The sequence below is a fragment of the Meles meles genome, chromosome 17 (genome assembly GCF_922984935.1).
Source record: "Meles meles chromosome 17, mMelMel3.1 paternal haplotype, whole genome shotgun sequence".
In the NCBI taxonomy this organism is placed as follows: Eukaryota; Metazoa; Chordata; class Mammalia; order Carnivora; family Mustelidae; genus Meles; species Meles meles.
In genome coordinates, this window is record NC_060082.1 from 37,941,751 (window position 1) to 37,959,250 (window position 17,500).

The window sequence follows — 17,500 nt, forward strand, 5'->3', positions numbered from 1 at the left end:
ACCGCAGTCCATTCCAGTATGAATTCAGTTAGAACCTCTGGGGTCAAGGCCCTGGGTCTGCAATTTTTTTTTTTTTATATTACTAAAGTGATTTTAAAGTGCAGAAAGGGTTGAGAGTATTGTAAGAGACTCGTACCTTTGTAAATATTTGTTGTATGTGTTACGTTCCCTTAAAGACTTGTGGCCGAGTCTAGACGCTGGTCATGGCTGGCTCTAGGAGGACTTTCCAGAACTTCTGTGAAAGACCTTTGATTGATATTAATAATGAGAGAAAACACCTCTGGTTTTATTTTATATAGTCTTAGTTTTACCCATGAGCTCATGTGAAATTGAAACTCAGAGACACAAGAAGCCTTTCTTTTTGAAGGCCATAGATGTATGGAGACATTGTGCCTGCCGTGCAGACTGATAATTTCTGTGGATGAACTTGGAAAAGGGAACTCTGAAAACTGTCCTCATCACCACAATGCAGCGATGGTCCTCCTGAAATAGGAATTTCAGGAGATAAGTGTTCATCAAGAAGATATTCTTGGCTGTCATTATCCCATGTAAAAGATAAGCTTTATTTTACATTTCTCTTCCCAGGAAGACCTGTTGTCAAAGGCACTTTGGACATAAAACACACAAGAAAATGGAGATTGGCATTTCTGCAGCCGGGAAAGACCTGGCACCTGCCTGCGTGGGTCTCTGCTCAGACGACTGGATTCTCGACTGGTGATAGGACTGCTTCCCAGACTCCGGGTTTTCAGACTTGCAGTGACTGTAAGATCTGCCTAAGGTTATTTAACTTTGATATTTTTTGGTTGTAAATCTGGGGGGGAAAATTTATCAGACCATTTTTTTTCCCATATCATGAAGCTGTTTGTAAATACCTTGAACAGTTGTAACAATGAAACATTTTTTACGGTTTATGATGTCTTTATCAGTATCAACTGTGTATATTAAAAGAGGTCATATAAAAATAATAGATTTCATTTTCAAAGGTGGTGTTTATTATCGTAAATGGAAACTACCTTCTTGATAATGTACATTGAATAGAACATAGTTATGTTTTCATTCTAAGAGTGATCTGTGACTCAGATTTCCGGGATCAGTCGGTTTGCTTCTTCATGGTGTGGGGAGAGCATTGGAGCACGCGGGGGGCTCTCAGGGAGCATGTGCTCAGAGGATAGGTGCTCCAGTGTGCACCCCTGTCTCTCAGGGAAGACGACTTCTGCGTTAGTGCCGTTTCTGAGGAAGAGGAATGACAGAAGCACGCATTAACTCTCACTACCACTCAGACAATAACAACATTTCTGTATAGTTCTTTGTAACATATGAAATCCTCATTGGTAAAGATAACTGATAAGTGTTCTTGTGGAAGGAGAGCTTTGTGGTAGGAAGTTCCTGAACTCAAACAAAAATGAGAAAATGTAACTTGTCTCAGAAGGGGAGAAGATTCTGTTTCTTCGTGTATGACCGGTCTTGTCAGTTCCTTCACAAGCCTGAGTGTCTGCATAAAGATACAGATTTGGTTCTCAGGTCACAGTTATGTTTTGAAATTGTGCATGACAACAATGTTCAGCCCCTCGCCTTGCCTTTCAGGTTTGCATAACATGATTCATAATTCAGTGAAATCTATCTCTGATGCTCTTGGATGCTGAATTATACCTTCTGAAACTGTCTTAGGAAATACTGAATTCAGAGGCTATTTTTCATGTGGGGCTTCAAACTGAGTTTTGTATCTGTTGCCTCCAGGGGTCCCATCAAAGCTCCAGGAGCTGGGCCCTTTTCTGGGGGCATCTTGAGGTGGCAGGAGAGTCTTGGCGGGCTGGTCTGAGAGGGAATCCCAATGGTGTGATTTAGATTAGTTCCACTTCAGTACTTGGAACCTTCAGATTCTCTGTAGTGGGTTTAGTAATATCTACAAAGAGGTATTATAAGGAAAGCACTTGATGCACTGAGATGATTTTAAAAAACAGTTTTAGTAGCCCTTTAAGGGTAAAAAAGTCCCTGGAGACACGGCCTTCTACAGACCAGCTTAGCAGCCCGGTTGCAGAAGAGCCCATAGAACGTCCTCGCTGCACCTGGAGAAGCTACTTAACCTTCTGGCCACAGCACCAGCATTAACAGGCCAACCTGCTGGCCGTGATCAGAAATGAGGCCATCGTTCAGGACAAGTGTCCAGCCATTTTAGAGGAATGATTTCATGTTCAAATATATTTGATAAATAATGGATACAGGTGGCCGAATGCCTTTATACCTGGTGTGTCTTTATACATCCATACCCTGATATCTGGTACCACCTGAGGGAAGAAGATTGTCTCACCCATGAACTGGGCACGGTGCTTTGATCCCTATTTGTGAGTTGCACCAGAATGATTGAAATCTGTGCCTGTAGCACTTGAGTAAACTGTACTTAAACTTAGTTACCAGCTAGAACCTCTTAAAATGTGTTACTTCATCGGAACAGCAGGCCTTTGTTTCTGGCACTCCTGTCCTTTCCCTGCCTGACCCATGCTGCTGGAATTGTGCATCTTTTGCCATAACTGAGGCCTGTTGCAGGTCTGTGGTTTGCCTTGCTGCACAAGGTGTGTTCCAAGGACCCGCAGTGTGGGCATCTTGCTGGAGCCCTGCTGACCTGCTCAGGCAGATTGGAGCCAGATCTGCATTGTAGCAACAGCTCAGGTGATCCTTGAGTTTGAGAAATGGTGGGATAGTGTTCTGTATTTTACTCGGTGAAGCTGTGCTGTGGGGAACATCATGCTTCTGGGAAAGGTAACTGGCTAGAGCTTGGAACCATGCTAGGGAACCCGTCTTGCTGCCAGCTGTTAGGTTTGGTGATACGGATCCGACAAAGGTAAGGGTTGTACTAGAATGTGTGATCAAACTTTAGCGGAGTCCTTTAGCAGAAAGCCCTGAAATCCTGGACCTCAGGCTTCCTGGTCAACCACTAGAAACTCCGCATCTCCAGTTCTCTTCAGCAAAATGGACTGGTGATGGCTGCCCCGCCTGCTTGTCTGGGGGTCGAGTCAAGTGGGGTCCTACTTGTGGAATGTTGGAGCCATCGATGGGAGTGGGGAGGGTGCTCCTCCAGCTGGTGAGCCCCTCCTTGTTAAAGGTCATGCTGGCTTTGCTGGAGGTCACCGTGGTGATTGGAGCAGGTCTGTGTATTCTTTTCATCATGGCATTTAGATTTCAACTTGGCAGTCTTCTGACCATGCTCGTAGTCCCGACTTCCAATTTTAGGTAGCTATGATGAGGTTTTCATCGCAATGCATTGGAGGTCTCTGTGCTCTGCCAGCCACCGAAATAGCTTGATGGCCTTTGTGACCCTGTATCCTGTAACTTATTTTTTATAGAATATGTTGATGAATACAATATGTTGATGGACAAAATTTTTATAACTCAAACAGGTCCTACTGTGGTTATATAATAATATATTCAATGAGACACTCTTTTTATTTTTATTCATTTATATATATATACTACAGATATTTTATTTATTTACTTATCAGAGACAGAGAGAGAACAGGAGCAGGGGAGGAGGGGGCAGAAGGAGAAGCAGACTCCCTGCTCAGCAGGGAGCTCAACGCAGGACTCGATCCTAGGACCCTGGGATCATGACCTGAGCTGAAGGTGATGCTTAATCGACTGAGCCACTCAGGCAGCCCTACTTTCTGTCTTTTAAATGTAATTTCCTTATATTATAAAAGTATGTATTACTATGTTATTATATTTAATTATACTAATTATGTATATTACATGTAATTATATATTCTACAGCTAAATTGTAAGTTTTCTGGGTCCCAAACCAGAGTAGGAGGTGATCATGGGATCCCTGTAATCACGAGAATTCCGACGACATTTCTCTCTACATTGAAACACGAACGAAGGGGTCTCTGCAGGGTCTGCGGTATCTGCCAGCCACCTGTGGCACTGGTCATGGTTCTCTTTCTTGGTTCGTAGATACCTTTGGTCCAGCAGATCATCATGTGTGTTTCCAGAAACCTGACATGGGAGCCTGTCCTGAATATGTTGTATCATCCATTCTTGCCCCTCAACTTCCTGTTCATTTCCTGCTTCATCCAGTTACTCAATATATTGTATGGATGTTACTGTAACACAGCAGATACATTTTGGAAGATAAACAATGTAAAACGCCCACTGATAAACAATGTAAAAGGCGCCCACTGACTAGATGTTTATTCATCCTGTAATGTAAAAGACGAATTGTTTCTGTTTTTACATTTTAAATATAATTATCTTTTGTGCAATGCTAGTCCCCGTGCTAGAGACTTTCTATGTTGTTTTATTCATATTTTATTACTATAAAGAAGGTACAGTTATAGCCAAAGTTGTGGGTACTACAGAAAATGAAATGTGAAAGTCTTCTCTACCCTTCCAAAAATTTCCAGTCCAGCTCTAGCAGGAAACAGTGCTAGCATTTTGTATGTCCTTCTGGAAACTGTCTGTGTATCCTGACCATATATAAATATCTCTCTCCTTTTTCAGTGGACTGGATTCATACCCTGTAGGCTGTTCTGTAGCTAGGTTTTATTTACATATGAAGATGTACTTTGGACTTCTTTCCATAGTAATATAGCCTGATCTAATGCATTCTTTTTTTTTTTTTTTTTTTTTTTTTGGTGCAGAGTACCCAGTGTAGAGATATGACAGAATTTAAGTCTGCCATTGCTGATATTTTAGATCGTTTCCAGTTTTCACTGGTACAGACATTGGTGCAGTCTCTGACATCCTTATCTGTACATTTATCTTTACACATTGTTTAAGTATATCCAAAATCTAAATTACTAGTAGTACTGTGGTCAAAAGAGGGGGATATTTAAAATTATTATTTTGGAGTGCCATGTTGCTCTCTTAGATGGTTATGCTAATTTGCATTTGAAATTTAACTCTCAGAAGAGCCAAGAGTAGAGACTGTTAAGAATGTAAATCATTTGACCCATGTTCTCAAAGGTGGTAAGTAGTAGAGTCAGCTTTCAGACTCAGATTGCTTTGTTTCTTCTAAGCAACAGATGTCTCAGCTGCTGGGTTTTGTTTTTTGTTTTTTTTTGTAATATTTTATTTTTATTTATTTATTTGACAGACAGAGATCACAAGCAGGCAGAGAGGCAGGCAGAGAGGCAGGCAGAGAGAGAGGGAGGAAGCAGGCTCCCTGCTGAGCAGAGAGCCCGATGCAGGGCTCAATCCCAGGACCCTGAGATCATGACCTGAGCCGAAGGCAGAGGCTTAAACCACTGAGCCACCCAGGCGCCCCTGTTTTTTTTTTTTTTTAAGATTTTATTTATTTATTAGAAAGAGAGAACACAAGGCAGGGAGAGAGGTGGGCAGAGGAGATGGAGAAGCAGGCTTACTGCTATGTAGGGAGCTTAATGTGGGGCTTGATCCTGGGACTCTGGGATGATGACCTGAGCTGAAGGCAGACACCTAACTGACTGAGCCACCCAGGTGCCCTGTATTTTTTTTTTAAGATTTTATTTATTTATTTGACAGAGCACAAGTAGGCAGAGCATCAGACAGAGGGAGAGGGAGAAGCAGGCTTCCTGTGGAACAGGGAGCCAGACATGGGGCTTGATCCCAGGACCCTGGGATCATGACCTGAGCCGAAGTCAGATGCTTCACCGAGGTACCCTGGCACCCCTCAGCTGCTGTTTTAAGCATAATTTTGGCTTTAAAGCTAGGAGGCATTATTCTTTATCTCTTTATATTCTTAACACTCAATCAGGCAATTATGATAATTCTTCCATCATAAATGCACAGCCTTTATGATTTTATATATTGATTTCATATCCTGCAACTTCACTGAATTCACTTAGTCTCACGGTTTTGTGGTGGAGTCTTCAGGGGATTCTATGCATAATGTCATACTGTCTGCAAGGAGTGACAGTTTTATTTCTTCTCTTCTGACTTGGAGACCTTTTATTTCTTTTTCTTGCCTAATTGCTCTGGCTAGGACTTCTGATACTGTGTTAAATAATGGTGTCAAGAGTAGACATCCTTCTTTTGTTCCTGATGGTAAAGGAGAAGCTTTCAGATTTTCACCATTATGGATGATGTTAGCTGAAGGTTTGTCATATGTGCTCTTTACTACATTGAGGTCTGTTCATCTGTACCCACTTTGTTGAGACTACTTATCACAAATGTATGTTGAATTTTGTCAGAAGCTTTTTCTACAACTATTGAGATGACTGTATGATTCTTCTCTGTCATTCTGTTAATGTGATGTGTCACATTGAATGACTTATGAACATGGAACCATCCTTGTATCCCTGGAATGAATTGCATTTGATTACGATGTATAATCCTTTTAATGTATTCTTGAACCCAATTTGCTAATATTTCCTTGGGGGATTTTGTCTCTCTGTTCATTAAGGATATTGGCCTGTAGTTCTCTTCCTTGCAGTGTCCTTGTATGTTTTTACTATCAGGGTAAGGCTGGCCTTGTAAATGAGCCTGGAAGCTTTCTTTCCTCTTCTAAGCCCTTAATGGTGGTCCTATGAGATGGACGTTGATTATTATTCTGATTAGTACATGGGAAGAACTGAGGCTCAAAGAAAAAAGAAATTAAATTTTAAAATGTAATTAGCAGATGGTCCTTGACCAAAGGCCTTATGGCCCCTGAACTGCCAAAGCACTCATTACAAGAACGCTGGTAGAAGAGGTGAGATAAGGGGTGTGGGATGAGTAGCTTTGCGTGTATTGATACTGGCCCATTGTGTTCACTAACAATAGGGAAATACACTGATATTTCTGGCAGTGGGGCCCTGTCACACCTCAAGCCAGTAGCAACTCAGAACAGCTTTCTTTTGGCCTCCTCCATGTGTGATGGCCCCAGGGAAAATGGGTGATTTGCAGTTGAGGGCATTTGATCCAGAACTTTCTTTAAACCTCACTGCAGACATAATCATGTGGCATTACATCTGTCAGGATAGTTCCTTTTTATTAAGTGGTCTCTTCCTCTCTCATCTGCTTTCCTCTCAGCTCTCTCTGTTTTAGGCTCAGACCAGATCTTTTTCTAAAGAAATAAGATCTTTATCTGTAAAGCTGTAGGATCCCTTCTTGACTTTGGATCGAAACTTTGCTATTTTCCAGGCCAAATACACCCACTGAACTTAATCCACAGACATTTCTTAGAATAATTTTTTTCTGTTTTCACTTTTAATTATTTTTTGCTTCTAATTCACAGCTTATTTATAAAGTCAGTTTGATTGTTCCTACTTTAAGATTGAAGAACCTGGATCATAGGAAGCTCGTGTGACTTACTTCAAATATAAGCCAGTCAGAGCTCAAGTGGTTGTTTACTCTCTACTTGTGCCTACTCCATTGAAAGAAGTCTCCAGTTTAAGAAGCAGGTTATGTTCCAAAAATCCATTTGTAAGTCATGAGTTGGCACTTGGAGTGTGTTTTACCAGTGGTGGGGGAAATGTCAGAACTGGTGATTGAACTTGGCCAGCCTGCACAAGTCTGTGTAGCTCTTATATAATCACCTAATGATGCGTTTGCAGTAAAACTAAGAATGATCGTGGGATTCTGGTTACCAAAAACTCTCTTTCCTGGGAGAAGCGTCCAGTTGGAAGATGGGGACACAGAGGGAACTGGAGAGTCTGCAGGGACATCAGGGGCACTGGGAAGGCTGCTAGAGGCTGGGACACTGTCTAACGCCCACTTTCTTGTTAAAACTTTGAGGATTTGGGTGGTTGGGTGACGCTTGGCGCCAGCATAACTTCCGCGACAGCTGTGGTTAGCATTGATAGGTTTGATGGACAAAATCAATTATCTGAGGGGATATTAATGATCCTGACGGTAAAGACAGACCAGCAAATCAGAGAAAATGTTCCCCCTTTGGTCCTCCGTGTGGTGAGGTCAGCAGAGTTGGTTCCCCATTGGACCACAGACCCCACAAGCTGGGGCAGCCGGGCTGAGTTCTGGAGAGAAGATGAGGTCGCTGGTGTGGGGACAGGAGCCCATGATGCCTGTGTGTCAAGTAGTTCTGGGATGTGATCACATTTATGTCCTGTGTTTACACGTTCTGGGCTGCCTTGCACTTCAGAGTACAAAGCATCTTGTATTTCACTTGGCTTTGGAAAAAGTCTAGTGCCTCTTTAGATGCCCCATGATTCCTGTCTTATTGTTCTCAGACATTTGTATGCAGCTTTTTTGTTGTTAGCAAAAGGGAGGATACATTCTTTGGGGAGAGGAAGCTGAGTGACAGATCCCTCCTGAAGGGCCTCAGGGTTTAGTTCTTGCCTTGCCAGCACACTGAGAAGGTGAGGGGAGGCCTGTCTGCAACCCCTCTCTGGACCGGTGACTCGGGGACCTACCAGAGCCCTCTGCCAGGTGCTTAACCCAGAGAGGGAAACTGCCTTTACTACGACCCCTCCCCATGGTCCCTGCAAAGGAGGGCAGGACCTGTGACCACTTTCAGTAGTGTTAACAGGGGTGGAGGGAAGCCAGCATCCACAGTTTTATGTATATTCTGAGGTTTATAGTCTTTGTTTCTCCACTAAAATAATTTACAAAGAAATTATTTGACATCCATATAATTTGTCTATTTCTTATGATGCTAAATTTGTGCATGTGTTTGGGAGTCTTTTTCTGTCCAGAAGGGAAATACAGTAATGATGCTAGAGTTGTGGCCAACATCTTCTGGGCACCAGTATCAGATTGGACATGCATCGCTGTGGCGTGCTCTGCTCAGGAAGTCCCCTGCTGTGGGGGCATGGAGTGGGTGACAGTGCACACGGGGACCTTCCCGGGGCAGGGGGTAGGCAGGTTTGCCAGGTCTGATGGCCGCATGCTCAGACTGAGCCCTGGTGATTTCTTCTGGTGCCTGCGTGTCCGCAGGAGGTGGGGAGAGACCAGGGAGGGACTATTCTGGAGGCTGTTCTACCTGCTTAAGGAGTGCCCCAGGTTTAGAGAGCCACACAGCGTTTTTCTTGTTGGCTTGAATTCATGTGTGGGATAAATAGACACAGGCAGTGGGGGGACCCGTTCTTCTTACTGCAGATTCCATTTTGTGCACGTGGTCAGAGGTGAGGTGGGTGAGAGGGGAGGGAGGAGGTTGTGTGTTTTTGCTTTTGTTTGTTGATGGACGGAAACATGCTACTGGTAATTTGACTGTTAATTTTCCTTTACATTGAAGCCCTGGACCTTCTAGTAAAAGGAAAAAAAAAAGTTAAGAACAAAAACCTCATTTCAAGCAAATCCCACTCATACTATTCTTTTTCTCATGTGCAAACAATGCTACATAACATAGAGGACAAAGTAATACGTTCTTGGCAGCTTCCATGGCATGCTTGTTCAGTTTTTAAGCATTCTAGTCATCAGTTGAGAGAAAACTCTGGTGTCTGATATCTTGGCTTAACTGATTGTTTTTTATTTTCTTTTGTTTCTTCTTATTCTAGGACCTGAGAGACTTAGGGGAAAGATCCTATTTTCTTGAGATTTTTCTAAGACACAAGACGTTCTTACGATTATTCAAATTAGGGGCACCTGAGTGGCTCAGTGGGTTAAAGCCTCTGCCTTCGGCTCAGGTCATGATCCCAGGGTCCTGGGATTGAGCCCCTCATCGAGCTCTCTGCTCAGTGGGGAGCCTGCTTCCCCCTCTATCTCTGCCTGCCTCTCTGCCTGCTTGTGATCTCTGTCTGTTAAATAAATAAATAAAATCCTTAAAAAAAAAAGATTATTCAAAATAGGGGTGCCTGAGTGGCTCAATTGGTTAATTATCTGCCTTCGGCTCAGGTCCTAGGATGGAGCCGTGCATCAGGCTTCCGGCTCAGCAGCAAGCCTGCTTCTCCCTCTCCAAACTCCCCCTGCTTGTGTTCCCTCTCTCACTGTGTCTCTCTCTGTCAAATAAATAAATAAAGATCTTTAGGGGAAAAAATATCCAAATTATTTTAAACTACACAACTCACCACCCTCATGGTGGCCCTTCATTTTGTCCATTACTCCTGTGTCCTAATGCCCCACGCCTGGGTGAAGAGTCAGGGGGTGATGTTGGTGCTCTCTCTTTCCCTGTCCTCCCCTAAAATGCACTAAGTCTTACCCCGTGCTTCACACTGAGGACAAGGACAGGGAGAGAAGGGCCGAAAGCAGGAGTGGGGAGGCGTGGGCGGGACGGTGGCTCTTCAGGTGCATGGAGCCACTGGGCCCCTTGCAGAGGCTGCTGCTTTCTCTGCGCTTTCAACTCCTTCCAGTATCTTTCCTGTCTTGTCTGCATCTTTGCCTGTCTGCCTGTCACAGGCTGATTTTATATCATTTTCTCTCTTAGGGCCAAGAAGTCAGAACATGGCGGTGAGCGATGGAAACAGTGATTTTGTGGGTCCGGGCAATGGCAGCGTGACAACCAGTGCTCCCACCCTCAGCGCCGTCCCACCCTGTGACGGGGATCTCGCCACCCAGCAGCTTGCAGCCAGAGAGGCCCTGAGAACTAAAGTGAGTCCGAACGGATGCCTGCAGGTCAATGGCACCGTGAAGTCCTCCTTTCTGCCCATGGACAGCCACCAAAGAGCGCCCACCATGCTGTCCCCATGCTGCCACCCGTGCCCATTCCATCGGCCCCTGGCCGGCCAGAGCAGTCACCCAGAGGGCCGGCCCGAGGCTGGCCCAGGCACACCTTCTGCTCTGGCCTCATGCTGCCTGCAGCCACACTCTGAATATTCTGCACCTCTGTGTCCTGGCCATACACCCATCTACCAAGCTGCGTGCTGCCTGCAGCCCTCTCCGTCCTTCTGCCTGCACCACGCATGGCCTGGCCATTTCCCACACCAGCCCGGGCAACCGCACATGGCCAGCTTCAGGTAAGTGTGCACAGGTTCTGCTCACCTTTGTGCCCCACCAAGTCTGCACAAATGCTCCTGCTTGCGTCAATTTCCCCAAAAGGAGAAGCCCGCAGGTGTCAGTAGGAGGAAACCAGAATGCATGTGAAATAATATGTCCCTGTCTCATCCGTTGATGGACCCCTGTGTGCTGCCTGCCTGCCTGCCTGTCAGTTTGTTGTCCTGGTGGCCTTGACTTACAACGTTCCATGAAGCTTTTACTGTCAGCAGCTGTTGTTACTACTCGTGGGGGATACATCTGTGACAAGGCTGCCTGAACAGGAGTCTTGGTGGTCGGCAACCTTTATGGCAATGAAGCAGGTGCTTCCGCGTGCGTCTGAGCGGCGTGTCCACCAGCTCTGTTCGTGGGCTTTGGTTGACCATGTTGAGATCAGACCATCTCTCAAGGGGGGACCCTGTCGATCTGCAGCGTAGGTCTCTGAAAACTACATTTTATGAAGTGTTTTGGGGTCTGGTAGACGGAAAAATGCTGGGCACACCTGTGTCATGTCCAGTGCCCGCCCTAGCCCAATGCGTGCTTTCTGCTCTGAGTCTCTCCCACACGCACTGCAGGTGAGCGATGCTGGTATTTTCTGAAACACTGAGTGTGGATAATGAGCTTTCAGTGAGCTGGGAAAGCACTCTCCTTTGTCAATGAGGGGAGAGTTCACACCCAGGGAGAAGCGTCAGTCTGACACACACAACTCCATTGGCATAGACCCTTGTGGTCCACACCTCGGCCCACTTGGAGCATTTCTTTCTGGGGTGACAGAGAATGTCCCTCCGGCCACCTCCTCCTCGTTCCTGCTGTCTTCACCTCACACGGTTACCACTTTGAGCTCTGCTACTGCGTGCTGGTTTTGCCTGGAAAGGTCATGCAAATGCGGTCATATAGTGTGTACATGTCAGTGTCCCACGGTTTCCACTCAGTATAGTGTTGGAAACACGACTCACTGCCACATAGTTTGCCTTTCTGTTGCTGAGTCACAATGCACTGTGTACCTGGGACAGGCTCACAGTCACCTACAGAGTCAGTCAGACCTCCAGTTGGGAAGTGTGGCCTGGGGAAGTCACATACATATGGTGTGCTGACTGTAGCTAAGAACACAGGGCTGTGTGCTTGGAAGTGGCTAATAAAGGAGATCTTAAAAGCTCTCATGGCCAGAAAAAGCTTTTGTAACTATGAGTAGTGACAGATTTATTGTGGTGCTAATTTCACAATGTATACAAACATCAAATTATGTTGAAACTAATATAACCCTGTATGTCAATTACAGCTCCATAAAAAAAGGATCAGATCCAGAAAGGGTTGAGGAATGGATCCTTTGGGTTGCTGTTGACATTATCTGGTTTCACCGTTTGAAAAAGAACACAGAGGGAGATGGGGAATGGCAATGGGTCTCAGGGGACCGTCCTCTGCAGTATGTTCTTGCAGTTTCTAAATACATTTTCCAAGTCAGGGGCGAGAGTCTTTTAGTCAGAACTATGGGAAGGATGGGCCAAAGCTATTTCTCTGAAGGTTTGTCCTGATAGCGTCGTGCTATGTGACCTGCTCTAGGCTCCTTCTACTTTGAATTAAACTGTGGAAGTGTTTGACTTTAAAATTAAATGGTCACTGATATTGACACTTTAGAATCATTAGTTATATGGTTGCAGGATGTGAGGGGAGACAGATACTTCTATATTTTGAGGCTGATCCCACCTTTAAAAAACTTCAGAAAATGTTAAACCTATGGGCAGGTAACCCATTTCTTTTAATACACAGGCAGGACTTTAGCATAGTGTTTCTGCACGTATTCTTAAAGGAATGAGAGTCCTGTGTTCATACAGCTTTAAATAGGACGGCATGGGGGTGGCTCAGTCGGTTCAGTGGGTGACTCTTGGTTTCAGCTCAGGTCATGATCTCATGAGAGGTTATGAGATCGAGCCCCATGTCGGGCTCCATGCTGAGTATGGAGTATTTAAGACGCTCTTTCTCTCTTTCCCTCTGCTCACCTGCTCTCCCTCTCTCAAATAATAAATTAATAAAATCTTTAATAAAAATAAAATAAATAAATAGAATAGCATTAAAAAACAGATTAAAATGTCATATTTGTCTATCAAGAAAAGTTGGAGGAAAAAGTGGAATATTCCTTGAGAAATTTTTCCTATCCAGAATGTTTCTCAAGAATTTGAGCCTTTTGATCAACGCCGTGTAACAGATGGAATCTTCTACAGATGTTTGTACAGGAGTGTCTCTTCGCAGTTGTGTCTATCACATACTTCACTTAGGATGTGTCCTTATAAGCTATAATTGACATACAGGATTATATTAGTTTCAACATTTACTTATTTATATAGTCAACAGTATTTTCTGAGTACATGCCGGGCATCGCAAATGTAATTATGAACAGGATGAGACTGTGAGGTGGCGGGAAGGGAGAGAAAAGCCAGCCACAGGTACGAAATCATGAGGCGTGGTGCAGAGAAGGGGCTTGAAGGCTGCGGCCGAACGCTAGTCACCCATGAGGACGGGAACAGTTTGCGCAACGACGTGTCTCTCTGCCCGCGCCACAGATAGGCCTACCTGACTGGTATTTGGGTTTGTTTTTGGGTTCTTAGTTTTATTTGTTTATAAAACACCTAAGTCATAGAGAATGTTTTAAAGGGTCAATTTGGAACTGTAATTTTGTCCTGGTCCATGCGTGCTGCTCTCTTTCCTTACCATCTATAAAGTCATAGGTTCTGTCTCCTCCCTTCTTGGCTCTTTATGTTCCAGCACATTGCTCCAAAAGATCCATTACATCAATCACCTGTGTGTGCTTTTTTGCTTTGTAACCTTAACTGTCAATCTGTTGATGGATAAAACGGAGGTCAGTGTGAGAATCATGATAATACCTATTTTAATTCCATTTATCACCAAAAATGAAGCAGTTTACCTAGATATCATTTTAAAGCTTCCAATTTTTCATTTCTAGATTCCCATCTTCATACCCATAGTCTGGCCATTAATTACTGGGTCTAACTGAGAACACTGAGGAATCCAAAAGGCAAGAAGTAATGTCCCCCTACCAAAAGACAAGGCACGCACCCCTCTGGCTTTCTGAATCACCTGGGGAGTTAAACATTAAATAAGTACCATAATAATGATGTTTCCTTTGCAGTAGAAAAAAATATCTCTAGGCAATCAGAGGAGGGAAGGAGCCCTGTGGGTTGATGAGGTGAGAGGCCTTCTGACCGACAAGAGAGGGTTTGGAGGTTGGGGTGGTGAGGGGAGCAGGGAAGGAGCATGGAAGGAGGGGGAGGGAGGGGGCATAGCATGGAAGAGGGAGAGGGGAGGAGAGTGGGGATGGAGCATGGGAGAGGAGAGGGGCAGAGCATGGGAGGGGATAGGGGCAGAGCATGGACATCCTGGGGAGGAGGAGGGGAGCGCATACAGACTGACAGTGTGTGTAAGGATGAGTAGAGTGAGCAGGATGGCGGGAGTGGAGGGTTGTGCCGGCCATAATGTGTGTGTGTGTTTGTGTGTGTATGCACATGCGTGTGGCAGCATGAGAGCGGGCCCTGCTGGAGTATCCTGAGCCCAGTTTGGTCCTCTGGAGATCTGGAAAGTGCCGTCTGGCGTTTTGGGGTCCTTTTACTGCCACCTGAAGATGAAAGGGTAATAGTATTATATGACAGGATTAGCAAGGAATTCTGCATCCAAAAATAGCAGATTCCCAGTGCAAGCTCTGAGCTGTTTTCAGTCAAGGCAGAGGATGTCATGAATGATGCTTGGCAAGTCCCAAACTCATGATCATGGCAGGGATGATGTGAGTTCTGGGTGCCCGGCAAGCGCACTTCTACTTCCCTGAAGGCAGTCTCGTAGGCAGATGGTCACTCTCTGAGTGTGCCCCACTGCCAGAGGCTTAAGAGCTGTGCTGCTGAGCAGGCTTGGCTTGGAGGAGCCCATGAAAGGGGCTGACAGCGGGACACACTCTTGTCCCTGCCCCAAACATTGTACCCTATGCCGTTTGTAGTGTGCGTCACCTTCTCCTGTTGTCCTTCTGGATTCTTCCAGCATCTGGCTCACTTGCTCAGAGGTGCTCTGTTTGCTCTCCCCTAGGACACTACTTGCTTTCAGCTCTTCTTAAAAAAAAAGTAGGAAGTGAGAATTCTTGTTTTATGTTAGGAGAGAATCTACTTCCTGAAATCTGGTTTCTTGGTGTACAGTATATCATAACACCCTGGGCCAAATGACAGCTCTGAGCATTGTTTCTCAAACTGCCTTCCTGTGATGCTCGTGCTCTGCAGTGATCCACCCTTTTCCCCTTTCCTGAGCCCTGGCGATTGAGTTATTTCCCTTTAGCTGGGACATTTGAAACAGAAATCACAATGAACACTTCACTAGCATTGTGGCATGAACCTGGCATTGATGTCGATCCCAGTGTCTGTGATTTGCCCTAATCACTAGACTCAAACCAGATGGCTTTTCTAAGATGCTGCTGTGATGAGTGGACAAATTCCAGGTTAGTGCTTCACTTGCTCAGCAAGTAGTCAATGAGTACTTATGTACCTGGTGTCGGGTGCTGAAAGCAGAGGTGCAGACCGCGTGGTCCTCACCTTCAGAGGTGTGGGGGTGGTGTGGATGGGGTGAGAGCCTAGTAGGCCTGGGTGGACTCTAGGTAGGTGTCCACAGTGGTTCCTGAGGTCCAGAAGTGAAACAGTGGCACTCTTCGTCCATATATTAATTCAGAAGGAGAACCAGATCATAGTTGCATAAATTCTTCCCTCCTGTTTTCCTCTCTTACTAAGAGCAACATAATCATGAGCCTTTACTTACAGATGGTGGGACTGCCGGGCAGGCGCATTGGAGGATGGGGTGGTCCCACTGCGTGCTTTAGATGTGCACTGCTCACAGGGCCCAGTGAACTTCGGAATTCAGTTCTAAGTCTCCTGGGCGCCATTCACCTGTGCCGGGGCTTCCATACTTGACATGTGCATTCTGCTAGGGTGTTTCCCTGGGCAAGGCTCTCTTTTCTCTTGGAGCAACTGAGGTTCCTTCTGACCTCTGCAGCAGCAAATGGAGCTCCAGCGAGGTAGAGTGACAGCCGTATTTGACAGTGAATGATACCCTTTTTTGTGTGTGAACATGATTCTCATTAATTAGGGTTTGACTGCTTATGTTTTGCTTACTGTATCATAGGGAAATGTCAAAAGATAAAATCCCTTTTCTTCAAAAATCTAAAGGAGTAAAGCCTCCCAACTGTAAAACATTGTAGTGGGTTGGTACCCTCTAGCGGCCCCGGTTACACCCACAAAAGCCGTTGCCGTGTTATTTAGATGAACCTGAAGGCAAAGGTATCTGCATATTTCATTTGTCGATGGAAGGTCTACAATACAGTGTCAGGCAGAGCTTTTCTGGGAGACAGCCATCCTGGGAGGCACCACAGCCACTACTTTACGACTCGCCTTTCACTCTTCCGGCTCTTTCTCCCCTGCTCCCCATGCCAGGTGAGGGGTGTGCACACGGCTTCGCACACATGTGCCCGTGTGAGTCCTGCCCAGGCCACTTGCTGTCTTTGTGTCTCAGGCAGGCATTCATTTCTCCCGGCCTTCCCTTCTGTCTCTGCAAAGACGGGAGTGACCATTCTCTTCTGGTGTGTTCCTCTCTGTTTCTTCTCTTTCTCCTAGCTGCTGCTCTTCACTCCATTAGTCTTATTTCAGAGATCAAGCTATGGCTGACTCCTGGCTGAAATAAACACATGATGTATTGCTTTTCACTCTTGTCCCCGCCGACCCTAGCCCCCAGAAGAACAAATGTAGCAGACGGTCCCTGACTCGCCATCTGGATGAGGAGAGGATTGTGGAGAATAAGCGGGCCTCTCTGCCCAGGGGACCCAGAGCCACTGTGCTAATGTTAATATGTCATCTGATTATGGGGTTAATTTTAAAAGTCTGGTAAGATTGAATCTTGAGTTCATTGAAACTGAGGTTTATTTTTAAATTCCTTAAATTAGTCAAAATTAACTTTTAAAACAGGATAATATTTGTAAAATCTGAAATGTTCCAAGCTTGCTTGCCAAAGTCAGTCTGTCTGGCAGGCAGGTGGGGTGAAGGCCTGTTTTATGGTAAGAGTTCTCTTAGAGACTAATGTGGATAAAGGAACGAATTTCAGAGGGGGCTGTGAAATGCACATTTCAGAATTTGGACCTTGGTCATCTTCTGCTTTCATAGTACATGTCAGCAAACACTGCCCTCTTTCTTTCATAAAACTAATTAATTTTTTGGAATGAGGCAAACATGTTCTTTCTTCACCTCCTTTCTTTGTCAGGGAGAGTTGTTTTAGTAGACACTAGAGACTGAAGAGGGAAAAAAAAGAAATGGTTTAAATTTTCTCTTTTTCTTTTGGCTAAAAAAGTAGTTTAAAGAAATGTAAGAAATTCAACCAACAGTAAACCCAAGTGAAAGGATAAGGTCCATCTCTTCAGGAAGACCCAATCGTTTGCACCCTATTTCCAAAGAGAGTACCCTATTTCCAAACTTAAGTGGATGGCTAGCTGTCACTTAAAAGAATTTATATAACTTAATGTTTATTAGGAGAATTTTGATTGCTATGCTATTTTTTTTGTTTGGTTTTTTTAATTGTTGTTTTTATTTATTTATTTATTTATTTATTTTCAGCGTAACAGTACTCATTGTCTTTGCACCACACCCAGTGC

At 44.8% G+C, this 17,500-nt stretch overlaps 1 protein-coding gene across 16 annotated transcripts in view; it reads left to right on the plus strand.

Moving 5' to 3' along the window:
* Window positions 1-17,500, plus strand: part of DISP1 (dispatched RND transporter family member 1) — a 194,012-nt gene that overhangs the window by 137,192 nt on the left and 39,320 nt on the right. For 8 of the 16 annotated variants that reach the window (XM_045982193.1, XM_045982195.1, XM_045982197.1 and 5 more), the window contains 2 exons: window positions 586-762; window positions 10,274-10,802. In XM_045982193.1, the coding sequence (XP_045838149.1) occupies window positions 586-762; window positions 10,274-10,802 (706 nt within the window). Of the gene's footprint in view, window positions 1-585; window positions 779-10,273; window positions 10,803-17,500 lie in introns of those variants that run through there. The other 8 variants (XM_045982201.1, XM_045982199.1, XM_045982202.1 and 5 more) reach the window with 5 other exon arrangements.